General features: G+C 36.4%; 1 protein-coding gene across 1 annotated transcript; it reads left to right on the top strand.

Moving 5' to 3' along the window:
• On the top strand, positions 1-26,826 carry GOPC (golgi associated PDZ and coiled-coil motif containing). Its single transcript, XM_005518304.3, has 9 exons — positions 1-273; positions 13,436-13,600; positions 15,865-15,888; positions 19,195-19,370; positions 19,656-19,821; positions 21,038-21,133; positions 21,896-22,060; positions 22,735-22,915; positions 23,440-26,826. Exons 1-9 carry the CDS (start codon positions 1-3, stop codon positions 23,556-23,558), a joined length of 1,365 nt encoding a protein of 454 aa, XP_005518361.1. The 3' UTR covers positions 23,559-26,826.
• The last annotated feature ends 281 nt before the right edge of the window (positions 26,827-27,107 follow it).

The following is a 27,107-nucleotide window of genomic DNA, read 5'->3' on the forward strand; positions in this document are numbered from 1 at the left end:
ATGTCGGCGGCGGGCGGTGGTCCCTGCGGTCCGGGCGCGGCCGGCCCGGCGGCGGCGGCGGGCGGCGGCGTGTCCATGTTCCGCTGGCTGGAGGTGCTGGAGAAGGAGTTCGACAAGGCGTTCGTGGACGTGGACCTGCTGCTGGGCGAGATCGACCCCGACCAGGCCGACATCACGTACGAGGGGCGGCAGAAGATGACGAGCCTGAGCTCGTGCTTCGCCCAGCTCTGCCACAAGGCTCAGACCGTGTCCCAGATCAACCACAAGCTGGAGGTGAGGGGCTGCCGTGGCACCGGGCGGGGCCGGGCCGGGGTTGCATCCCCGGACATGCCGGGGTGGCCGTGCCCTGCCCCGGGGATACCAGGAGCTCCCCCGGGTTTCTTCCTGCTCGTTCCCTGCCCCAAAACAGCTACGGAAGATTCACCAGGCCCCGCGTTTTAGGATTCGGGCCTGGCCGCGGCCATCCTCCCTCTGGGTTTGGTAATTCCAGCTCTGGCATGGAGCGGTGCGTGCCAAAGGAGTTCTCTGTGATGGTGAAAGCAGGAATCTTGGGCAAGAGATGCTGCTGACTGATCTTCTCTTTTCAGTGAGTCAGGACGAGAGGACAGACTGAAGCTTAATATGCGCCGGGGGGGGTTTAGGCTGGACATTAGGAAGAAGTCCTTCCCAGAAAGGCTGGTTGGACATCGAAATGGGCTGTCGAGGGTGGTGATGGAGTCACCGTCCCTGGAGGTGTTTAAGGAAAGAGTCTGGTTGCCATGGTGGTGTTTGGTCACAGGTTGGACTTGATGATACCAGAGTTCTTTTTGAGCCTAATTGATTCCTAGATTCCCTGATTTTGGAAAAGCTTGTAAAAGAAAGGACAAAGACAAGATCGAAGTGCTTAAAGCTTAGAGTCAGTAGTCAAAATGAGGATATTGTTCCTCCTTACAAGTAAAGGAAACAGAAAAGTGGGTTTGGGATGGACTTTGACAGGTCTTCTTGTTTCTTCACACTTCAAAGCAGATCAAATAGCTCTCTGCCGAGCTTAGAAACTGAAAATAATAGCAGGGGTCACACATTCTGTGAGGAGAATAATAACTGGCCTTCCTTTTGGAAGGTTTTCTTCATGCCTGTTACAGAGTTTCAGTCAGTGGGAGAAAAAAAGCCAGAGCCTGGTCCTGATGTTGCCGAGAGGCAGGGCTGCAGGTCCTTTGGCCTGTGAAAAAACTGGAGTGCTGTGGAAGGAGGTTCTGGAGAACTTCATGGTCATTTTGTATCTATCGAACCCGAGTGTCTTTGGTTTAATGGGTTATTTGGGGTGTCCTCGGCAGGTGTGAATGTAAGCTGCCTCTTGTCTTTTAATCACAATTAGAAGGCTTTTGATGTTTCTTCCTCAGTTACCTTTTGACTGGACTAAAGCCTTCCATTTTCTTCATTGTCTCTTGTAGGCCATACTTTTTAGACTTATATTGCTTGTTCTTTTAAATTTTAAGGGTAGAGGAGTAAGAAGGGAAATTCTGAGACACCATGAAAATATGGGCTTTGTAAGAGCTTCAATAGACAGAATTCCCTTCTTTCAGTCCTCTGTGTTACACTTATTATAATAAAAGAATTTTAGAGTCTTCTAGCAGCAATGTGCTCTTCTGAAGGTGTGCCTTTCAGTAGGAAGTAAAGTAAGTAGATTGTCTTTCATTTTAATCAGGTTTCTTCCTGGTATGAAGACATTGTTATGGGAAAGAACCCATGGAATTTTACAGAGGAGTAGGATTTTTCAGAGTAGAACAAAAATTTCATTAGACTAGGAGTTTTTTGCATCTCATTCTTTATTTCACCAGAATGCTTACTGTAGTGGTGTTTGTGTTCCTCTATGTGTTTGTGTTGATATGTTGTCTTACATGAGATATATACATATATATATATATTTACACACACATACACACACACACATATACAGTACCAACCTATAAAGTAGACTTCATGAAGTATAGTAAAAGGAGGTTTATGAGTTTATGGTAGATAACCAGAATTTATTGCATATTGCACAGGCATGGTGGGTTGTTGTGTAGAGGCCTGTAAGCCAAGGGAATTTTCAGGTTATTTTAAGAGAATGGATTTGGATTTCTTTGAAAGGTCATTTCAAGCTTTAATATTTTGAAAGGAAGTTATATAACTCAGATCCTGAAAGGTTTTTTGTATCTAATTAAAATCATCAGGAGCACCTAAAGAACTGAAGATTTGTGCCTAATCTCTTAGGAGTTGAAGAGCCAAAAGCCCAGTTAGCAGTTGTTAATAATTAGCATATTTATTGTGTATATCTACATGATTGAGGTTGTTTGATAAAAATGATGTTGATAATGTAGAGTGAGTGGTTTGGAAGTGAATAAAAAGTCTTCCTTTGTAAAGTATTTTTATTACTCTGAGTAGTATTAGGCCTCATACATATAAAGGCATTTTTATCTTTCAAATAGACCTTTAGAAGACTTTAGTATTGCCTTGAATGTTGTTCATTTGAGGACCTCATGTTTATTGGAGTCATAAACTTGAAATGAAAACTGCCATTTAAAATCTCCAAAAGATGGAGCTGCTCTGTTGAAAATGAGTGTCTTGTCTTCTTACGTGCACAGATTTCTAGTCAAAAGCCCCAGTGACCAATATGAAGAGTACAATTACATATTTTGGAAGAAATCACTAACATCAATATGGCATTTAGGATGTGATTGGTGGTTTTACTTAGTTTTTATAATGCGAGTTACTGTACTTCATATAACTTTTAAGATTGCAATAATTTCCTAATAACTCACCATTGTAACTTAATACTGCTTGTGCATTTTAATACAAAGCTTTTGTCGCAGTCACAAAAATGTGCTCTGTAATAGTTTACTTATGTACACTTATTCAAGCCAATAAACTAGATCTATCTTGAGAAATACTAAGATACTACAAATAAATCCTTTATTTGGATTGAAATAATACTTGGACTGAATCTAAATTTGTCTAAGGTTACTCCTGCAGCTGCATTTGACTGAATTTGTCGTACTGAATAAGTGATAAATTTTCATAAAGGAAAAGAACAAAAAGTTATTAATATCATTCTGTTGTTTGTGGATACCGTTTCCTCAACCAAAATTGATGAGTCTTATTATAACACTGAAGGCAAGAATAAAGAAACGCAGTTCAGACTTTGGTTTATCCACTTTATCAGCTTAATACACATTCTCTGATGGGTACAACCGCTTTTAAGAGGCACAGCTTGAGGTATGGTGGATGGAAGCTCCTGCTGTAGGACTCCCCAAAAAAATTTTTGCCATCTTTCTGTATATCTACTTCTAGAGAGAGGAATTTAGGTAAAATACTGCACGAAGGATGTTCCTGGATAGTGAAAGAAGTGTTCCAGGAAGACAATAGTTTCCAAAGAGGCAGCTATATGTTGGTAATTCTGGGCCAGGTTATTTTTAGAAGGACCCTGAAGGTATTTCAGATGCAAGGGGATGTATGCAAATAAATTTACTTGTGCTTAGCGTGGTGAAAGTTTATAAATTTACTACTGTGCTAATAATATTTGCAGTCTTAAATTAAACTAATCATATGTGGAGGGTAGGATTTATTTTCATAATTTTCCTGCTGGTCACAGTAGGACAGAGTTGAATTAAGTAGCTTGTCAAAGAGGAGGAAAAAAAAGTCTTTGGCATTACAATCCATTGTATTTTCTGAGATCAGCTTAATTTCATTTTGAACAAATGGAGAAGTGTATCTTGTTAGTAGGATAGTAAGGCTCTCAGTCTTTTAGAACTGGTGACAGACATTTAAAGGGGATTTTTTGTGATTCTGTATTGGAAAACTGTATAAATCAGCAGATGCAGGCTGTGGTCAGTGTGTGAGACTTCAGAAAACGTTTAACTGAGAAGCAGTTCATAGGTTTTGTTTTTCCTGTTTGACTGTTACTTGACTATGACATTGTCTAAATGTCCATTCAAAAAATAAAAGTTCTGTGTATCTGCAGTTTTGTAGAAACAGAAGAAGTAGGTCAATGTGCCAGTGAAAACTGAGCTTGACTTTGACTGCCAATCTGATTCTGCAATTTTAAATGAACAAGCTAGAAAGGAATGTTTGGTGAAGCACACCCTGTATCTTGGCAGATGTGTTAAGCCTGTGTATATGCTGAAGCTAAGGAAAACATGTATGTCTGAGAAGTTAAATGTTGTTTTATGTCTCCGATTAAATTGGAATAAGCGTGTTCAGAGGAACATGTTTCTATAAGCTGAATTCTTCTGTAGGTAACTAGTAACGTATTCAGTTAAAGCACATATAGAATTATGTGGGTAATATGGAGATATATATCTAAAAACCCCAGCTGCAGTCTGGAAAAGCTAAATGTAGGTGGCTTTATGTGTGGTGACTTTCCATAAGCATTTAAGTCCATCTTATGGGACACACTGCTGAGGTATAGTCCTGCTCTGTTGTTAGGCAGTATTTTAATCAAGGTAGGACTATACACCTTCTTAGGAAGGTCTCTCTGGATTTTTTTTTCTGCCTCTCTCCTTTATTTTGTAGTGAGAACTTGTTGATGACCAAGGTATTTTTTTTGTCGATGTGAGATATGTATCTACATACATATAGAATAGTTGCAATAGCTTATTTACTTTTTTTTCAAATGTCATTAGTATTTCCAGTAGTTACTGAGGTATTATTTTATTAATTGGACTTCTAATACTTTTTCTCTTTTGGAATAGAGATCTGTTGGTATTAGATGGAGTATACTTTTTTTGAAATATCAGTGGAGTGAAATTTGGTCCAGCTAACTTGATATCTTAAAATGTGAGCATTTTTCACATATTAAGGAAATACAGTTTTACATACATTTTTCCAGTCAGCTTATATACTAAGTTGTCATTAGTGTGATACATCAACTGTATCATCAACTGATAGTGTAACTTCTATCAGATTCATTATGCCCTTTCTAATTACAATTATGCCTATACTTAATTCATGTTTTCCTGTATCAGAAGCCTATATGCCTCTATACAAATTTAACTAGCCTACTTAATTTTCAGTATGTGGTAAAGTGTTTTCCTTTTCTGTCTCATTTGTTGGGAGCTGCCAAAGAGAAAGTGAGAGGAAACCAGTATGCTAGTTTATATTTCTTAGGTTTTTTTACTGAGTTATGTTGCATAGGTAGTATAGATTTCAAAATAATGATAATAGTAAAACTATTGATATGACTTCTAAGAACAGATTTGTGTCTTCCCGATAAACAACTAGAAGCATGAGCAACCTGACAAAAATAGTCATTGTGAGGAAGTCAGAAATTTCTCCCTGTCAGTAAAGTGATTTTACAAAAAAGTGATTTGTTCTTCTGTGAAGGTGTAAACATAATAAAACAGTCAAGCACAAAGTAAAACAGTAGCAAGAAACAGTAGCCAGTATTTTAATGATAGAGCTGAAAAAGATCAGTCACAGGCATAAAATTGTTGGTGGATGTATCCATTTATGTAAATGGAAACCAAATTTTTAAGATGCTTTATTTAAGATGTGGTATTATTATTTATAGTTTAATTGTTGGGAGGAAAAATGTGCAGATAATTATATGTCCAGAATGGTCTTCAGCATCATACACTGCATTTTTACCAAGACTACTTACATAGCTACACTACCATACTGTGTATTTACGGAGTCATTAGTCATAAATTTTGTTGTTCATGTTCTTATTAGCTGCATGATAAAGACTGTTTTGTTAAATTTAGTGTTAGCTAAAAATTGAAGTCACAAAGGTCCTTTTTGGAGTCACAATAATAATGAAATAAAGGCTTTTAATATAATCTAATAATCTGTCAGTACAGTCTTTTCCAATATCTTGAAACATTTTTATTTTTGACAAGTGGTAAACACTGTGGTGAAATTGGGGGGTTATCATAAAAAATACGGTTTCCAAGTGTATCATCTAATCAGAAACTCATTTTGTGCAGTGCTGTCACATTGTTTGGTTTTGCAAGGAGCGCTATGAGATGAAACAGGGCTCTGCACTGTTCCATGGTTTCTCATTCAAAGCAGTCCATTAAACTTAATAGGGTTGTGTGACAAATTGCACCAAGTGCTGCTTAGTAGACTGGAATAATCAAATAGTCAAGACTGAGGAAGAGTAGAGTGTTCTTGTCTTTTGGAGAGCTGTAGGCAAAGTGGTGAAGTGATATTGGTGAGATATGGAGCCAATCCTTTCTTCAAGGAATTAGAGAAAGGTAATAATTAGGAGCTCCGACTACCTTCACATCAAGGGGTTGATGCAAAGTCAGGGGACCCCATGAAAAATTGGCAGTATGTGGGCTGTGCAGGCCAGGCTCTGTCGTTGTTATCTGGTGTCTGAATGTGTATCTGCAGGGTGTAGGAGCTGCAGCTGTCATGTTGTGAAAAATTGTTTTCTGCCCTGCACTTGTGTAATGTTATGGGAACACTAAGGAATAATGTTTTCTTTGTTTGTAAAGCATAATTAAAGATTTTTATTTTTTTTACCAGCATTTACCTTCAAATGACGTTTCTGTCTTCCGAAAAATCCCGCCAGAATGAAATGATAAGCGAATATGCTAGTGTCATATATTGATATTTATACTGCTTTTTTGTGCATATGCTAGGACAGAAGCCATGGAGTAATTGTAGCATTGTAGTGTGTGCTCTGTTGTGTTTCATGATCCTGGGTCCTGCAGCCTTTAAATCAGAAGGTTAATAATTCTGATCAGGAGTGAATGTTGAAATACATAAATGCATATGTTGGTAAACTTTATGGAGTCTAGTGTAAATTACATAAGGACATGCTGCTGAGGAAATAAAAGCACCTCATAAACTTGATTTGTCTGTGAATTTTGGTTTGATCCCATAATAAGATACATAAGGACCTGTCCTTTAAAATTAGCTATTAAATATATGTAGGTACAGCAGAGGTGTTTTATTAGTAACAGAATCAATGGAGCTTGGAAATCATGTGATTTGTGGGGAATGGAAGTGTTGGGTGCTTTCTCAAATCACTAAGACCTCCTGATTCAGTCAGTTCTTGTTCTCTTGGAAACTCTTGGGAGTTTCCACATCACAGCATCCTTTCCTTTGCCTTTTTGTCTCTACATTTTTTGGTTAGTTGGCTGGACACAAGACAGCAGCTCAGTCTTTAGCTCAGAGCTGCATGTGTGCTGCCTGTATACCAGGCTGTCAGCTTCTGTCTATGTATGGGTTAAGCAAATTAGCTAAAGACTCTTTTCTCCCTCTGAAAGGGCACTAATCTGTCACTACTAGCTGTTTAGTGCAAAAGTTGTATGTTGTAGGAACTTTAAGGATACACACCTTTACCCTTTTAATAGATTCATTTGTATCTTAAAATTTATTCAGTTCAAATCAACAGGGAAGGAAGGTGAAATAGGGAGAAATGTAGACACACAGATGAAAAGATGGCACTAGATGGCCTTGCTTAGGTAACTAAAAAATTCTGAAATGTACTCCTAGTTTCTGGCAATCGGAGATTATATGGTGGAAAAAATAATCTTCAGAAAGACAGTTTTCAGACCTTTATAAGTTTAGAAGGCTTGATATAAGAATGAATTAGGTGTACCCTAAAGACCTGAAATTAAACAAAAACTAAAGGCATTTGATGAGTGCTTGGCTTATGACTTTTAGTCATGCGAGGCTGGTAATGGATACTCTTGTATGTATCTGTCTTCCCTTTGCTGAAAAATCTGTGAGCTTCTACTATGTTTGAATTATGCTTAGACTTTTTTTGAGCTAGAAATTCATATACCATGAAGCGCATTCATTACACTTTGAGATAATTCAGGTCTTCCTCTCATTTTTACTTGGTGTGGTGAATAATGCCAGTCTTGCTCTAGTATTATGCAGGCCTATGACCCAGCTTCCCAATACAGCTTGGCTCCACTTTGAGTGCTCATGTCTGGACTATGTGTAAGTCATAGATATCTTTTATATCTATTAGCTCAAGTGAAACTCTTGTCCATATTGCGGAAGTTACTGCAATGATAGTTCAGAAAATGTAAAAGCTTATCCCAAAGCTAAACCCATCATTATTATTTTATCTAACGATGCCATCTCAGTTTGCCCCTCACTCCCCTGCAGCTGCATTCCCTATCAGCAGTGGAGGTTGTTTCCTGTCACTGTGGTATGTAAATCACCATCATCCCACTTTCTGCAGTTTTCTCAGTTTCTGTGTGTTCTCCCTCATGCTTTAGATCTTCAGAGGTTTCAGTATTGCCATCTTCTAGTGCCTCATTCAAGCAGTGATGCTTCTGAGCAGTCATACATAACTTGTGGTTTTAGCATGTCTGCTTCCTTTTGTGCACTTCTATGCACAGATACCTCTGTAATTGTACTTCTCTGTTACATTTATTCGTCCTTTCCTTGATGTCTTTACATTGTTAGCTGTTCCAGGTAGGGTCTACATTCTTGTTCTTTACAACGTATAAACTTAGTAAAAGATCTTTGAGTATATCTCTGAGATCTAATAGAAATAAATTCTTTTTGGGTAGTTACTCTAAATATTCTGGTAGAATAAGTAATGGTCACTTCTCTGTGAAAAATGTGCAGATGAGAGTACAGACCATCATATGAAAAATGTGATATTAATTAATTGAAAGAGGCTTAAATGCTAATATTTTGTTCTAAGACTCCTGATGCAAAACGCTAGTTAGGACTTTAGGAGCTCCACGACTATAAATGCAGTTAACCCCAACATTTAAGATGGCATTTATTTTATTGCCAGGTTAAAATACATATTCATTATAAGATAATTGTAACAAACTCAATTTTTTGATAATTTGTAACTGCTTGAACAGGAAATAAGAACTGTTGATTTCAAAGAGGACATTGTCTGGGCTCTTTTGCCTAGAGTTTTGTTGGTTTTTTTTTAATTTTTGACATGTTCTGTGGAATAAATATGAATTTCTTAATGCCATTATTTCTTTTATCTCATATGAGAATAGAAAGAGTAGTTTATAAATTCTTGAGTTATTTCAGTTGAAATTGGCATTTAATTTTCATAGCTGTAAGATCTTTGAGAAATACAAAATACCTGGGAAAGGGCAAAATATGTCCCAAAACTGACTAAATGTTTAGGTAGCCTTTCTAAACTATTTTTCTGGTATCATCTGAATCAAAGGGTTAAAAGAACTTAGAAGCTAGGAATGTAGCTAGCAAGGCAGAGGCAATATATTTTGTTTAAGAGGGGTAGTCAAAACAATGCAAAGGATTAATAATTATTAGATGGACCTAATTGAGATAGGGCAATATATTACCTGCTTGACTTAGTTGTGTTTATAGGAGACAAGAAAGATGAGCCATTGTGAAGATGAAGAAACTACAACTGCACCTGGGCCTAGAAACCAGACAGAACCAGGATAGGGAGGCCTGGATTATGGCCAAAGGACTAGAGAGCCCGCCCACAAAACAAAGGTGAAAAGTTTAACTTGAGGAAGAGGTTCCTGACCTCTTAGAAGACCACTGACCCTTTTCAAGACCCACCAACTCAATTAGAAAGAAACACTACACAGGCACTGGAGGACTTTGAGCTCATTTTAATATGAAGTGGGGCTAGGTGGAGTTAGGAAATGTATATGTATAGGCATAGTAAATGATTACCTGAATATGCAAGATTTCGGTAGATAAAAGAGGGCAAGAGCTTTGTGGTGTTGCGCACACAATTTTAGGAGGATACTCCTCGTGCTGCCTGACACTGTAATAAACATACCACTTTCTAACTTTAATTAGCTGGAGAGGCTTTTGTCTGTGTATCACATCTGGATGTTAGATTGTGTGGAAGATAAATGCTGAGTTTTGCTATTTGGTGAATTTGACCAAGATCTCCAGTTTACTTGAATTGTAGACTTGTATTTAGAATTTAGAATAGCCTGTGGTGATAATCTGAAGCAGTAGCTTCATGTCCTGCCTGCTTGATTCATGTACGTCTAGGTGTAGGTTTTCATGATTAAATACTACTTCCATGACCACAGTTTGGTCATGCTGTTTGCTGTGCATTGGCTGGGGCAGAGACACAAATGAGGGAGCAGAGAGAAACCAAGGTGTAACCTTGCAGCATGGTACTTGCTAATGTGTGGTAATTGCTGATCTGTATAGTTGTATTCTGCCCAGAAGGGTTCTTTTTTTGGCTGAATCAGCAAGTTACAGTTAAGAGGAGGTTATGAAAGTGAACACACTACCTTCTCTTCAACCTCTGCCCCTCATTGTTCCCTGCTGTTCAAAGTTTCTGTTCCGTTTTTGTTGTTTGGTGGCTCTTCCTGGCCTCATCTAACCATGAAGCTCAATGGTCTCCTGTGGCTGGATGTTTGTAACTTCTGCCCCCAGGTGACTTCTCTGCAAATTTTAGGGTAGTTGCAAGTGACCACCAAAATACATGGCATCTCTCTTTGACAGTCTTGTTGGAGAGTACATCCAAATTAAAGGATTAGTAAAGTTGCTTGTGCAGCATTAGTTTATCCTTGTGTTTATCCTATTATGTTTATAGAAATTGAAATGTAACATTATCTGGCACCATCTTTTTGTGCTGCAGAGCCCTTGCCTCATTCAGTGAATGCTGCTCTGGGAAGGAATGGCCTTACTGAGAGTCCTTGTTTGTGCTCATGATTTCATCTGCTGTCTCTGCCCCATTCTTGGTTTTTACTGAGTAGCTTCCAAAATTGAAGATAGGTTAAATTTCTAACAGTCTTTTCATATGTTTTCTTTATAATAAATTGAGGGATTTTGGATTTTAAAAAGTGCTATTAAGAGTAATATAAAGGAAAATTAATTGAGCCGGCCAAGCTGAGCATGGTAGGACTTCTGTGAAGTAATATAAAGATTTGTCAGTCTTCATAGAAGTAGATCACAGGATATGAAAGCAGCTTGTTTTGTTTGCATTTTGGTGTGACTCTTGTGCCTGCATCTGTTCCTGGGGATAGATTTATAATTTTCCTAATGTGTTAAACAGATTAATTCCATCATACATGCATTTCTCATTTTTCTTTTTTTATTTTGTGCTCTTCATTTATCCTAGCCTTACAGTACCTGGAGGGAGGTGACAAGAAAGATGGGAGAGGGACTTTTTACAAGAGCATGTAATGACAGAGCAGGCAGTGGTTTCACACTGAGAGTGCTTTGAGATTGGATAATAGGAAAAAATTATTGTGAGGGTGGTGATGCACTGGAGCAGGTTGTCCCAAGTACCCCATTCCTGGAAGTGTTCAAGGCCAGGTTGAATGGAGCTCTGAGCATCCTGGTCTAGTGCAAGGTATCCCTGTCCATAGCAGGGGGGTTGGAACCAGGTCTTTAAGGTCCCTCTCAACCCAGGCCATTCTGTGATTCAATGATTCTATGATTAAAACAGCAGGATATCAATTTAAATGTTAGGTTATATGTGGGGTACTATTTTTAATTTTTGTTAGTTTGACAGTCTTTTTGTGATACTTTTGGGGCATCATTTACCCTGCAAAGCTGGTGGTCATCATTCTTGCTGCTTTGTTAATTGCAAAGGGAAGTAAATTCAATTTTTTCTTCTCATCAGAACTCCAATTGCCCTTCTTCATTAGGTGAGGCTGGACAATATAAAATCGGTCTAATTTAGCTGTTCTGCCACTTTGCCATTCTACGGGTCTTTTGAATTAGAGTAGATGAGAGAGCATGTGTGTGTGTATAAAAAAACAGTGAAAGTCAGCATGTTAGCTGTTAGAAAGGAGCAAGACAGTAGTGGTCTTATTTTTCTTTTAAGTAGGCTTAATATATACAGTATGTCATAATAACAAAATATTGTTATTATGTGAAATTGTGATTGGGTCAAACTGTGCCTTCATTATTAAGGTCTTTGTTATCTGCTCTGTACTGAATCATCAGCTTTTATGCTGGTGATATTTTAATTTTCTGGGTTAGTTCAGGTGTGTGTCTGCTTTTGTTAGAAAGTAGGTAGACCACAGCAGAGAGACTTTAACTGTGGCTGGTCACTGGGGACAACAATGCAGCTTTGTAAGTAGCTAATTTCTGTGAAATTACTTGGCTTTGTAGTATTTTAAATATCATCTTACTGCAAAAGGCAGTTTCTGCTTTAGAGTTCTGCAAGGGTTTGCAAATTTTTCAAGATTTTTTTCCTATTCTGGCAGTTGGAAGGTGAAAATGCATGCAGCTCCATTTCTTTGGCAAGAAGTAAGTGCTGGCCTGATCTGCTGAGGCTCTGCCTCAAGGGACAGGGAGGTAGTTCTGCTCTCTTCAGTCCTAGAGATGTGAGACTAAAGGGCATAGCCAAGAGGCAGGAAGGGAGATTGTTCTTGGCAGCCACACGCTGATCCATCTCATCAGATGCACTCTGGGTGCTCTGGATCACCTCTGGAAGTGCCTACTTACCTCTGAATTACTCTGGGAGCTTGAGGAGGCTGTCTGTCTAAATGATATACCTGATTTTAGACCCAGTAAACCCTCCCCACTGATAGTCAAATCCTTCCTGCTTTTTTTTCATTAACAAGTACAGACGTTTTTTACCAAGCTGCCTTGCAACTTAAGTTTCACTATTAATTTGGATGCTAGTACAGTGTTGTTAAAATACTCTGCTTTAATATGAGAGGACATTTTTTAAGAATTAGTCACTTTTTCATTTTGGTCTTTAGTTCCAAATCTTTTGGATGCAAAAACATACTCTGGGAATTTACCTAAAAATACCCTGAAATTCTGCGGGGTCTTTTTTGGCAAATAGTAGCTTTAAAACTTATCTAAATGTAGCTTATCTTTTAAAATAGTGCTTGAACTTGGATAACAAGTAACTTTGTAAACATGTTAGTATTTGTTCTTTCATTACAGATTTATACATGAAAATGGTTTTTGAAATGTTTCAAAACCACTTTTTTCTAGAGTTAATAGCTATTTCTTGTTTTCTACATCTGCATTTTAGGGGCATTTCCTGGCTTCTGATTTACCCAACTAATTTGCTATTTCATTTAATCTGTTGATAATAGACCAGCTGTAAATAGGATTATTTTACTTCAGCATTGGAGAAATAATTGTCATTTTTACTTTGAGCACCTTTTTTCAATAAGATTTAGTAATTTTACAATTTAAAATTGTGTTTACATTGCTATGGGTGTAAATCCTACATAGTTTTAATGCCATTGCCTTGATTTGGAGTGGACAACAGTGTCACATGCCATTGTCTAAATGAGGGAAAGCTCAGCTGTTGTTACTCTTGGCAGTATGGTCATTTGGTGCTAGTTCTGTGGTTGCATGAATTTTGTGGCAAGAAGCTGGGGAGAAAATCCTGCAAATGATCCAGTGTTAAAGCTGGGCTACAGAGGAATGTGTGACAGCAGGTATTCTTAACCTGTGTTCCACTGTGTACAGCATCCATGGACCAGCAAATGCTGTTATGTGTCACAGTTCTGGTGACCTCATTTAATCCTTGTTCTCATTACTATGACGGATTGTATCTTCACAGGCACAGTTGGTTGATCTGAAGTCTGAACTGACAGAAACACAGGCAGAGAAAGCAGTGTTGGAAAAGGAAGTGCATGATCAGCTTTTGCAGCTGCACGCTGTTCAGCTTCAGTTACATGCCAAGACTGGTCAGAATGTTGACTCCGGGGCTATTAAAGCGAAACTGGTGAGTATGGAATTGAATGTGGCATTGTATTATTCTTCCTCTCCTGGCTGAAGTTCTTCCTTGGAAGGTGTGAATAAGTGGATTACAAATTTTTATGTTAAAAATATTAACTTTTATGCTTTTAAGTAACACTTATAGTTGCTTGTTAGCAACCATTAAAAGAAGATGAATAATATCAGAATAAAGAATAAGGATTTGAGAAGGTTTTTTTAAATAAACCATTTTTAGTATTTTCTGAAAGTAAAAAAAAGGAAATGTCTTTGTGATTTATAAAGCTTTTCTGAAGTCTGAAGTTGCGAAAGGTAATACAAGACTGTAATAGGAGCACTCAGTAAACTACATGTTTTTTTAAAACTCAGACCTTTACAAAGTCCACCAAAGGTTAACAACAATTAATCTGTGCAGTGAGTTGACATTGACTGATAGCCTGAGCATAGACTGCCTTGTTACTAGCCACACCACTGATTCGGGCTCTAATACTATGACTTTGAAAATTAAAAGGTAGAGTTGTGATTTCTAACTGTTGGTATGAATCAAAGTCTATCTCTGAACTTTCTACAACTGCTTCACAGTTTTGTTGCAAATACCTACTCCCAACATAGGTTGAACATCAGATTAGTCTCTTTTGCTATTTTGTCCTGTTAATTAATATACGATCAAACACAGTAGTAATCTTTAAGTTTTAAAGGATGTCTAGGCTAATCACTGGACAGCAGGAGTAACTTTATGTTTCAAATTCAAAAGCTGTAATTGATTAGAGCTGTCTTCCTAGGGCTACATAGTTGTATATTCAGTATAAGAGCAACATTTTCTGGATTGTCCACGCATAATTTATTCTGTACTGAATTATGGCTGCAGTATGGTGAAGTTTATTTAGAGTTTTGAATAATTCTCATAGCTTTTAAATAAGCATTAGTTAAATATCACCAGCATTTTGTAAGTGTTAAACAGCAGGTTTACACGTAGAAAATTTTTTAAGTTTTTAAATTTAACGCATCACTGTGAGAGATTTTGGTCCCCATATTTTCTTAGGCTTAACTTCTGACTAACACAGAGACTAATACTTCTAAGCTTCTTGTTTCTCATTACCTGGTTATAAATGATTTCTAAAGATATATTAAATTCCCATGCTATTGACAACAGTCTTTTTCCCACAGATGACAATAAATACATTTTAGATACATTGGTTCAGGTTTATGTATGTTGAAATTGAACTTTATTAACAGCTTAAATTGATATTCTCTGCTTAATTTCCTTTAGTTTTTCCTTTTTATAAATATGACAACTAGTGTTTTGAGTTTGTTTTACTTTGCCTTTAGGGATTCATAGCTTTAATGGACAGAAGCTCAACTTTAAACTCTTCTAGATAAAGAAAGCTATGAAATTTCACAAAGCTAGAACAAGCAAAACTGAGGCTGCTTAAATGACAATAAAATGGGACCTCTGATGTTTGGTAAATGAAACTGTTGTGTGGACCTTCTGGCAGTCAGAAAGTGTCTGAGGACAAAGAGGAACTGTGTCAACAGAATGTGCAATGGGGAAATAAAGTTCTACTAATTGACTTCCTGCTTTCTTGAGGGACAGACACTTGTTTTGTATGTAGACTCTTTAGACTTTTACCATAAATGTATCTTCTGTAATCTGTAAAACTGTACATAGTGATGAGCTAGGACATTTTAAAATATTTAGATTGCTAAGCAGTTGATAATTGTGTAGGTCAGGCCAAATCTGTTTTTAGGAGTCGGGAATCTTCATAGTCCAATCATAATAACTCTGTGAGAAAGAATATGAAGTTGCCTAGTTGAATTTTTTTTTTTTGTGTTTTTGCACTTGATGCCTTTTTTGATACTTCTGCCTGTCCTTTATGTCCCTCTTGTAACTCATATTATGTTGTTCTTTCTGAAAAGAAAAAAAAATCTATTACCTGTATAACATTATATTACAGGATGGATTTTCTGTGTTTATTTCATGTATATTGTATTATCTTGCTATTCTTTATAGAGATTCTTGGTATTTTAGGAAAAGGTATTGTTTTCAATACTATGCTAAAGCTAAGTTTTTAATAAGATTTTTAGTAAATTTCACTGCAAAATACCAAAATAGTTGCTAAATAGAATTGTAGCAGTGTGCTTGTTCTTTATGCCAGTTAATGAAATACATAGTCTGCTGGTGAAGTCCTTTTGGAGTAATGTATATTTTTGCATTTTCTTGAAGTACCTATTGCCTGTTTCTCTAATTATAGAACTCTTTTCTTCTGTCTTAAGTCTGTCCTTTCTGTGGATGAAATGGTAAGTATGCTGATTGCCTTTTTTTTATGTTTAAGCAGTGCTTTTTGTTTTGTGCAACAACTTATATCTGTGTTGGCCTCAGAAACTGGCAAAACAGATCTGGCTTTTTCCTTCTTCCCCACAGTTAGCATGATGCTGTGTAAAGAATTTCCTTTGCATTTTAATTTTTCTTTTCTAGATGTGGAGCCCTCTTTTCTAATTCTGTATGTATTCTGTTTATTATTGCTACAGCTAGTTTGGGGTGATATCTGGCAACTTGACATTCTGAAAGATTGTTCTGGCAGTGTCTCAAAAAATGTTAAACTGTTACACAATTGCTAAATCTTAAACACTGTACACATCTATGAGTGTAATATGAAGTATTCTGCATGTTGTATTTTTAAAAAATCCTGTCAACTCCACCTTTTTTCCTCCTTATTTTTTTCATGGACATGATTTAATGTGGTTTACACTGGCTGTTGTAACAGCTAAAAGCATATGAACTCAATAATACATAGATATAAAGAAAAAGTGAAGCAAACTTGACTTTTATCTTTTCACAGTGATAAACTTGAAAGGTTTTTAAACAGCTTTTCTGCTTTTGTTACATGCTTTGTTATTATTACTCAGTATTTGGTTTTTTGGAAAGCCACAGGATAGCTGGTAACTTTAAACTTTAGTCTTCAACCTTGCTGTAACTTTTATTTTTTTTACATTACCAACAGAAAATACATTTTCTGTTTTCAGAACCTATGCCTTACTATGAACACTGGAAAACATGAAACTGTTCTATAACTTAACTTTCTTGATTTTTTTTTAACATTTTTGAGACTTTTGTCAGATCTTTTGACAAAAGTTGTCGTTTTGTCATTCCAAACAGGACATGCTCTTTCAAGACATCTTCAGAGATTCTGTATTGAAAACCTTTTAATTTTTTTTTTTTTTTTTTTAAATTCATGTGGTGATCAGTTGGAGACAGTCCATAGAAGACTGGATTCTGGGTGTAATTTTGCACCTCTGTCACAAAAGAGTAGTCATAATAATGGAGAAAATAAGAAGAAGACATTTCTAGCATGTTTTACAATACAAGGCTTTTGCCTTGTATTTTTGGTGTAACATTTAAAATGCATGACTAAAAGTGATCCTACTTAGAAATTTAACATTTGGCTTCCTGTTTAATTTAAACAACAAATCAAATTCAGAGAAAATCAGTGGTCAATCTGAGTCTGGATGAGGGTATTTAAGCTGGCTAATTTGTATAAATACTGTAAAATGTGCTGCATGAAATTCACTGGTATAATAAAGAATCTTTGATCACTTCAACAATTCACTTTTCTGAGGGAAGTTGGAATATGCCTATCTTAAATTCTAGTCTTTGTATTTGTCAAATAAAAGATGTTCTAAAAGTAGACAAATAGGGAGCCTATACTACTATTTAGATCACCTTAATACAATATTGACAGTAGGAACAGAGCTAACAGGAACACTGTATTTGTATGTGGACTTTGTAGCTGCTGTAAAACTGGTGTTAAGTCTGAACTGTGACTGTTCTTACTCCTCAAGTGGCACTTGGTGGCACTCTTGAATTCTTGTACTGAAAAGAGCCCAAGACCAAAATAATAATAGAAAGAGCTGGTATAATCTTAGAAACTCCTGTTCCTAAAATGTAGATTAGTCAAAATTCTTGGCTTAAGAGTGATCCTGCAATTCAGAAAGAGATTTGCTGCAGAGTCATTTTCACAAGACAACTCCAACCCAAAGGCCAGAGACCAGAAGTGGCTTTGTGTAACATGTTTTCTAACATGCCTATGGAGCCAAACTTGATCTGAAAGTGGGTCATCATGGGAATTGCAGGAAGTGAAATGCTAGTGATTTCAAGCAATCCTTGAGCTGCTCCTGCTGAGCACTGTGCTGGGCAATTCTTGACCAACATGTACTCTCTTCTTCTAAACTAATAGAAATTTTTAACAGATGAGAGAGGTAGTAGAGTCTATCAAGTTCAGAGTTGACTTTCTGGCAAAATCAGTAAATACTTTGATATATCTGTTGTGAAAATAACTCCATTTGGAAGGACCAACCTTTTGTAATTTCTCAAATGTGGCAAAATTGATCATATTAATGGTTTTATATCCAGGCTTGGAATAGTGAATAGCATATGCACAATTTGATAACAGATTTGTCTTGCCAGTTCTGTAAAATTTTGTATCTGTCCTGTTGCTTCTTTAGTAGCAAAACTTCCTGGTTTTATTTAACAGAGTAATTGGTACATCTACAGAGAGGAGGTTTTTTTGGGTATTCCAGATGTCTTCAAAAATGCATTATGGTGAACTTAGTTTTTATTGCTGTTTCAGTTGACAGCCATTTTTGAAAGGAAACAGTATTAGACCCTGTGTCTTTACTATTTTCCTGGGTTTTGGTGGGGGGTTTCCCCCACTTGGTGAAAGGGATGCTGAGCAAGATATAAAAGATACAAGTTATCTATCAAGCATGCTCTCCTTAAAGTAGATTTTGTAGATTAGCAATCTAATTCCTTTTGCAGCAGTACCGTGGGTATTAGAAAATGTAATAACTATGCAGTCTCTTTACATTTGGGATGGAGCAATGTGGGACTAATTTATATTTCCATAAAACCTTTTTCAGGGGGTGAGGTATGGGTAGATAGCTTGCTTCAAGTGTGGTTTTAGTGTGGGTTTTGTTTTTGTTTTGTTTGGCTGTTGTTTGGTTTGGGTTTTTTTAACAGAGCTATTTTGCGCTAATTTTCTTCCAATTTTGAGACGGTGGACTTTGTGTGTAGAATCCTTGGCTTTATTTATGTGGTCTTCAGACTCTAATCTGGAAATGTCTCTGGCTGGACATTTCTTGGTTGTTTGCATGAAAATAATTTTAATTTTAAGGACATATGGGCTTATGTTTCCATATCATCATCATCATCATAATAGTTAAAGAATTTAGGTAAATTGAAATATTTAGTAGCTTTGTAGTTACTCTTTAATTTTAAAAACAGTATTGATTAACTTTGAATGTCCTATTTGCAAGACAAGAAAATGTAAGCATGATATTCAGGCTACTTAAATTTTACCACCTTTGTGTAGCATAGTATGCAAACCACTAGCTGTAGTGCCAGAGTCCCTGTTTACTTTTATCTTTTTTTTTAATTTCTCTTCCTGCATGCATGTCTTGTACAAAGGAAAATAATTTCAGATTGTGTATGCAGAAACAGTAAGTGTTCTTTCATTATTAACTTGGATAAAAGCTTTTTAACATTCTTTTCTTGTTTTTTTTTGTTTGTTTGTTTGTTTGTTTGGTTTTTTTGTTGTCATTGTAAAGGAGAGAGAACTTGAAGCTAACAAGAAGGAAAAAGTGAAAGAAGCTCAGCTGGAAGCTGAGGTGAAGTTGTTGAGGAAGGAGAATGAAGCCCTTCGTAGACACATAGCTGTGCTCCAGGCTGAGGTTTATGGAGCAAGATTGGCAGCCAAGTATTTAGATAAGGAGCTAGCTGGAAGGTATGTGAAGTCAATCCATGTCCCCTAGCATAAGATGTTTGTTGTTGTTTCCTTCCTTTGCATCCCCAAAGGCAGGTTCAAGGTTAATACTAAGTAGGAAAAGCCTCACGTTTCCACTTAATTAACAAAAGGAAGAGCAGCAAAAATCCCCAGGGCTCTTGCACCAGGTTGCTGCATGACCATCTGCTGTAGCCACATGAGGCTTATTGAGGTGTAGGAGTCATGCAGTGCCTTGCTTTTCCAGCTGTAATGCAGCGTTGTTTTACTCTCTTTGTCACTATGTAGGGTCCAGCAGATTCAGTTACTGGGCCGGGATATGAAAGGACCTGCTCACGACAAGCTGTGGAATCAGCTGGAAGCAGAAATACACCTTCACCGCCACAAAACTGTTATTAGAGCTTGTCGAGGTCGGAATGACCTCAAACGACCAATGCAAGCACCACCAGGACATGTGAGTTGAAAAGATGAGCCATTCCTCCATGATTTCCAGACATGAGTTACTTCTTCATCTTTGTGATTGTTTTCATTTCAGTGTTGTGTTTTTTTCATATGTCACTTGTAAATATGTTGTTCTTTTGTATGCTAAAGGACAGTTCTTTGCTGAATAGCATATCCCTCTAAATGGCCACGGAAAATGATACAATTCCTTTGATTTACCTAGGAGCACTCAGTCCTTTTGAAAACTGAGCCTCTGATATATATATATATATTTATGTGTATATTAACAGCAGAATTTTGTAAAGTAGGTTTCAAAATGGTGGATCTAACTTATTTGCAAACCAAGAATAAAGTTTTTAGCATTAGATTGAACTGAAATAGATTTTAATTTCTTTTCTTAAAAGGCCAGATAAATTGACACTGTAAAAGAATTATTTGTAGGCTTTTGTTTTTGTTCTTCCTAAAGGTACTTTTTGAAACAAAACTTTTAAACAGCATTTCACTACAGGTATATTTGGTAGAACTCACCCAACTTGGCACGTCTTGTTAATCATCCCAGTCTTCAGTGCCTAAATCCAGACATTTTCAGCAAAGTGCTTTGCTTTGATGTGTTCTAAATACCTTAGTTGGTCAGATGGGTCTTACTGCTTATGTTGCTAATTGCATATAAAACATTGGTGGACAAATACATGTATTTGTGATTTTAAAGGTATGCATAATGGCATCAGTGACTTAACAAAAAGAAAAAACAAACCTTGATTTATTTAGTCTCTCTTTTGGATTTGTGTTCAATGGCTTTTGGTGTGGTTTATTTTTATTATAATAAAAATAAACTCAAGCAAGCAACCTCTTCCTTGGGAGTATATTACATCATCTTCTGCCATTTGGTTACTTTTAGGATGAGTTTACATCATATAACATGTCATGTAGTGCCTTACTAATTTGTGGCTGATTTCCTTCTTTTGAAGTTAAGTTCTGGGTTGTGCATTAATCAGCAGTGAAGTAATTTAAATAATTATTCTCATCAGGGGTGCATAATGAGGAATCTTTTCTGATTTCATTCCCTTTCTGTAAAGGGGCACTGTAAATTTGTTCTGCCTGGAGCTAGTCTGACACTGTTGCTCATAACACTGCCTGTATATAATTGCAAAAACCCAAAATGCTGAAATGCATCAGTTTTTGGGTCACACGTTTATGTTTGTGCTGTGGTTTTTTTTTTATCAAATTAGGATCCTGATACCTTAAAGAAGAGTCAAGGTGTTGGTCCAATCAGGAAAGTTTTGCTAGTTAAAGAAGACCATGAAGGACTAGGAATTTCAATCACAGTAAATATTTGTATTTATTTTCTTTGACACAGAAGCAGCAATTCAAGTTTGTATTCCTACTTCTGTTAAATATGGATCAGTAAATGTATGGTTAGAACAAATGAAAAAGCATACACAAATCCGTAACTATGATCACAGAACTTTAAGACTCATTTTGATAGATTAGGAAACAGATAATTGCTACTTTATGTTAAACTTAGTATTTTGGCTTAATGTGTAGGTATAGACACTTTAGCAGATTAGCCAGTGGTGATTCCAGGTGTAAGTATTAGAAAAGCAGAGACAATCTGAGACCTGACTTCCAAAGTTTAGCTGTTGTGATTATAACTTTTTTTAAAGTACCTGTATTGGCATCTCTCACCTAACAAAGGCTATGTAAACTTTTTGCAACAAATTTGGAAAATTTTGACTATTATACTTTTATTTTAAATATGAATACTGTTTCTTGCAAGTCAATATGGTGCCTGATACGCTTTTTTTAGTGAGGTTTTCTGCTTTTCATTAGTTTATATATGATTTTATAGCTTTATTAGTATTCAGAATGGCGTGCTTTGACTTTGAGTACATATTAGAAATTTTCCATTCTGTGGAGAGAAGAATTAAGGAAAGCAGCTCACACATTCTTAAACATTCTTTGTTTGAAGAATGATTTCTAAATTTCTAAAATAGAAATTGAAATAAGCACTTTAGGAACTATATCTGAATGTCAATTTTATGTTAAAAGGCATCTCAGTTAATTAAAATTTGCTTTTTTTTTAATAGGGTGGGAAGGAGCATGGTGTTCCAATACTGATCTCTGAAATCCATCCTGGGCAGCCTGCTGATCGATGTGGAGGACTGCATGTTGGTGATGCTATTCTGGCAGTAAATGGAGTTAATCTAAGAGATGCCAAACATAAAGAAGCTGTAACTATTCTTTCCCAGCAGGTCAGTTTGGACCTCTTATCCATAGGCATGTTTAGGTGCTTCATGTGTTCTGCCTGCTGAATCACCTCAAATTTTAATGTTTCCTGTTAAGTACAGTGTAATCCTAAGCTACAGTGATTCTTGAGGCTCTATCACCTTACACTTAATTCTCTTATGTTTTGCAATTTAAGGAGAAAAAAGCTAGGTCAGTAGTGGTTCAGTTAAACATGTATTGGCTAATCATTATTCAGTAAGGCTGATGAGAATCAATTTATTACATTGCACAACAGAAATAACTTATTTAGTGACATATATTTTACTCTTATGACTGAACAGCACCAGCCAAACTATATTTCTCATATGCTTTGTGGTCTAGAATCTTCCTGATTTGCTTCCCATTTTCAGACAGTTAACAGGTGTGTTTAAATGATCAGAAAACTTCCTCTTTAGAAATCACTGTTTGAAATGTACTGGCAGATAAGAAATATGGGTAGTTTTGGTAAAGCTTAGCTATAGAGCTGTTCTACTTTAGTTGGTAAAAACTCAAATTCCTATCCAAAATATTCAACACAACTGTTTAAAATATGTGTTTACAACAGTAAGATGTATTTGTTTTACTAACCTAGCTCATCTTGGTAATCCTGCTGGGTAGCTGTGTGGTAGTAAGTAAATTTGTATTTTTGGCTGTATTTTAGAGAGGTGAAATTGAATTTGAAGTAGTGTATGTTGCTCCAGAAGTTGATTCAGATGATGAAAATGTAGAATATGAGGATGAGAGTGGACACCGTTACCGTTTATATCTTGATGAATTGGAAGAAGGTGCAAATTCAAGTTCTAATAGGAAAGATGCAAATGTGGATGTCAAACCCTCACAAGGTAAACCTTCTAAAATGTGTTAAAATGCAGTTTAATTCTGAAGTCTCAATATGTAAACCAATTTGTGGAAAAATACTGTTTTTATATTCATTTTAAAATTAATCTGCTGTCAATTCAATTAACCTACTAATAGACTGTCAATTCATCTGGTTGGTCCCTCACTGTTTGGCCTGGTTTACTTAGATACAGCTGAATTAACTGAATTAACTTATGAACTTTTTTCATGGGCATCTTTTCCCAAAGGTTGAAATTCAAATTTATTCTTATCTTTTCCTACCTCTGACTCGGAGTTGTTAATTCCCCTTAACACTTCATGTTGGTGGCTTTTTCAGATACATTTTTTAAATCAGAAAAGCAAAGAAACAGTTCCTATTTTCCTGCCATACTGTGTTCTGCTAAAAACCTGTCAGCTTTAATTTTAGTAGTCATTTCAGCAAACATTCCAGCTTTTGAAACAAGGATCACTGATCTGTCCTTCCCAAGATTGCTTCTTTCCTTAAATCGATTTTCTTTTTAACTTGCAGTGTTTGATAAGAAGCCAAGTATTGATGGACATGAAAATGGAGACCTGGGGAATTCAGTGGAAGCTTCATTAGAAGACACTGCACCCAAATTAGCCCGTTCTGCTGAGTCTTTATCCTAAAAACAAACAATCAAAAAAAAAAAAAAAAATCCTGGACAGATCCCATCTTTGGGAACAATTGATAATCAATATTGACTGCTTAAAGTTGCATATACTAGTGTAGGTTGTAAAAGGATGATTAAATGTCAAAAGGAACTGTATTACTGTTGCCTGGAAAAAAGGCAGTTACCTCAGGGCTTCATTGTGAGCAATTCTAAATGTGGAAAACTGTCTTTTGCGTGACACACAGTAGTTACTGAACACACAGCATGTAAAATGAATTTCTTTTAGTAATAAAAGAGTAGTCCCACCAAAGCGTGGGATTTTTAAAGTGGATAACCTCAGTACTTCCACTTTTAATCTCATGGATGTCCCTAAGGAAGCAGAATAACGTGTGACCAGCCTCATTTTGACCCTTGGATGTTTTAAAGGCACAACTGATGTTCACTTTGGTGTGAAACATGCTTTAACCCTAGACAGATGGGGGTGGGGGGATGGACACTTGTTCCATTGCATCCATTTGTTTTGTATTTAGGATTTTTGAACTATAACTTTAAAAAACACTTCTTTTTTTTTTCTCGGAATAGTAAAGATGAGAGCTTTTATTTGAGCAGACTATCAAAACCCACATAAGCAGTGGTGTGCTTGCTAATCCTGATCATTCAGCCCGTGGCAATTTTATGAGTGAAGTTTTTTGATTTGCTGTTTTTATTTAAATTCACCACCATTTCTTCCATTTAAAACTTGCTGCAAAAGTAGTTAAACAGAGTAGTATGGGGTTTTAAAAGTGAAATTAGTGGAAAAATTACTCACAATTAATGTGAGCCCTTTGGTATTTTTTTCTGAGCATCATCAATTTAGCGTTTGTTTTTGAATGGATATGGTTACTGCTAATGTAGAGTTGTTTGAGTTGGTCATCATTAGCTTGACCTTATGAAATGATGAGTGCTTTTGATGCGTACTGAACATACTCATTTCACTTTAAAATAATCCTTAAAGAAGTAGAAGTTGAGTGCACAATACTTTACAGGAGGTTCTCAGAATCATACGGTGCCTGGCCCTATCTGTGTTGTTATGGCAGTCCTGTTAACCTATAATTGTCTTACTGTTGAAGCAAAATGTTACTCCCTTTGTGAGAGCAGTGTATCTTAAAATAGTTTTTTATTGGTGTACATCTAAAGGCCCCTGGCATGGCTGCAGATGGGGAAGTTGAGGATGGTGTCTCGAACAGTTTCTCATGCTCCATTTGTAGCTCTCTTGGTGAAGTGCAGCACACTCCACAAGCAAACTCTACATCGTCTTCGCACTTACAATTTCAGCATGCAGTGCCATCATTCCTGTTCACTGCAGGCTGTTGAACTGTAACGTAAAATGGTTTTGTACATTGAAAGAGGAACTAATGTGAAAAGACATCTTTGCAAGTGTTAAGTGTAGAGTATAAATACATAAGAAAAAATCTCAAAGGCCTTTAGAGTAACATCAATTAATCTTATGTTCTAAGTTGTGATGTAGAACACAGTTACCTTGTCTCTCCTAGGAGCACTATATATATATGTTTATAGAAAAAGCCTAAAAATGTATATACTTTATTCAGAGATTTTGCTATTTATGAATCCCTTAACTTTGCTATGTACACGATCATTTTGTGTGTGTGTGTGTGCGTGCGTGCGTGCGTGAGTTCCACTTACTCAGTGGAGTAACATTATTTGGTTCATTTTTTGTACTAGTGTTTGTCGTACAGCATACTGTTGAAGGTTTTTAAAATAGTCAAGGCTGTACAGTTTTCACCGAACAGAAACTAGTATTTAAAAATAAAGCTGTGTGAAGAAGAAACAGGTCCCCAGGCATGTTTCTTTTTCTGAAGCTTCAGAAACTTGAGGACACATTGGCTCTGTGTTAGCAGATGAATCCACTGCCAGAACTTTTGCATACAGATTTGTGTTTTTCCCACAGCTACTCAAGCAGAGTGCCCTCTGAATCTGTCTGTGGCCTGGAACAGTCAGTGTCCTCTCTGTCAGGAAGGGACAGTTCAAAGCTAAGTTGTGGTCATCTTGTCTTTGAAAATCATTGCTGTGTGAAATCTTCCTGCAGTTCATAGAAATTTGTCCAACTAGTCTTGTAACTTTTTAAAAAGACATTCAATTTTCCTGTATAGTTTCCCTTTATTTGAGGGAAAGGTGAAATTTTTTATTTATTTTTTCTTCCTTACTTTATGGCACACTGTATTTTCTGTTCAATGGATTTGATCAGTTTTAGCCTGAAGTGGAAGAATGTTTCTAGAGTTATTTTCCTAACATTCCTAATCTGCCAGTTTCACATGATGCTGTGCTCTCTTCTTCCTCTGCTGGACCTTTTCTCTTTATTTTTATCTCTGTATGAGATCAACAGAAGGAACAATTGCTGAGGAAAATGACTGGGAGTAGACATATCAGGTAGCAGTAAATTATCACCAGATTTTCTTCCCAGCAGTTTTTATAGTCCTTGCTTAGGAAGCTGTGGATGGGAGGATTTTGCTCAGACACTGCAGTCTGTCTCCATGTACACTGTACTTGTTAGCAGTACAGATTTAATATACTGGTTTATTTGCAATCATACTGAAATGCTTAGAGATTAATATTTAAACTGAGAAGTTTTGCAAGTTGAGGTTTCCAGATTCAATGGACAAATGTGTATTCTCCCCTTTGTCAGTAACTGGAAGACTCAGTCCTGCTGAATCCCAGAGGCTGAATGAGTTAGACTTGGAAAAATTTCTAAGGAAAGTCAGTGTTCAGACTTCATTTTTATTTTTTCAAGTGTAAAACAGTTTACTTGTGTGTGTATATATATTTTTACTTAAAAAAATAAAATAATATTCTAAAGATGATTTTGCAATTTTTTTGGTATATAATTCCTTTCCTATTAAAATCTTCAGTAAGACAATTGTATTTTACGCTAAGGGTGGACAGTGTTTGTTGGCATCTGGGACCAATGTTAATTAAAAGCATGTAAGATAAGGAAAGTGTTTTACGGCAATAAATTTAACTCTGATTTAAGGTTGTATCTAGTATTTCCTTTGTAGAAGTGTATTCTTGGTGGTGAAGAGGGTTTGTATCCATCTCAATATATGTTAATCCACAGTTGTATCAAACAAAATATAGGTATTTATTGTATTTGTCCAAACATAATTACATCATGGGTTACTCTCATTTCTGTAGCAGATAGAACATTTTGCAAAACATGTATACACCTGGCTAAGCTGAATATATTTTTATTAGCCTGTAAATAAATATACTCTTCTGCATTGCACTGATTTCTGAACCTAATTCAGAGTTGTATTTCATTTTCTTCTCTTTTTATATATAAAGAAGACCTAATCCTGTGTGTTTTTTGTCTGTTGAGCATGTAGTCCACACCTGGCCAAAAAGCTAATATGGGGGAAGCCAAAACAGCATAATGTGAAGTTTGACTCTAATCTAGTCTTGGCTGGCAATAGTTAAGAGCAAAATACATTTTTTGAAAGACACAGTTACAGGACATGTCTCAAATTTCGTTGAGATGCATTTTCTGCTGAATGTTTTTTAGTTAAAAAAC

The sequence above is a fragment of the Pseudopodoces humilis genome, chromosome 3 (genome assembly GCF_049639895.1).
Source record: "Pseudopodoces humilis isolate 2021_Gansu_Grassland_sample_001 chromosome 3, ASM4963989v1, whole genome shotgun sequence".
Lineage (NCBI taxonomy): Eukaryota > Metazoa > Chordata > Aves > Passeriformes > Paridae > Pseudopodoces > Pseudopodoces humilis.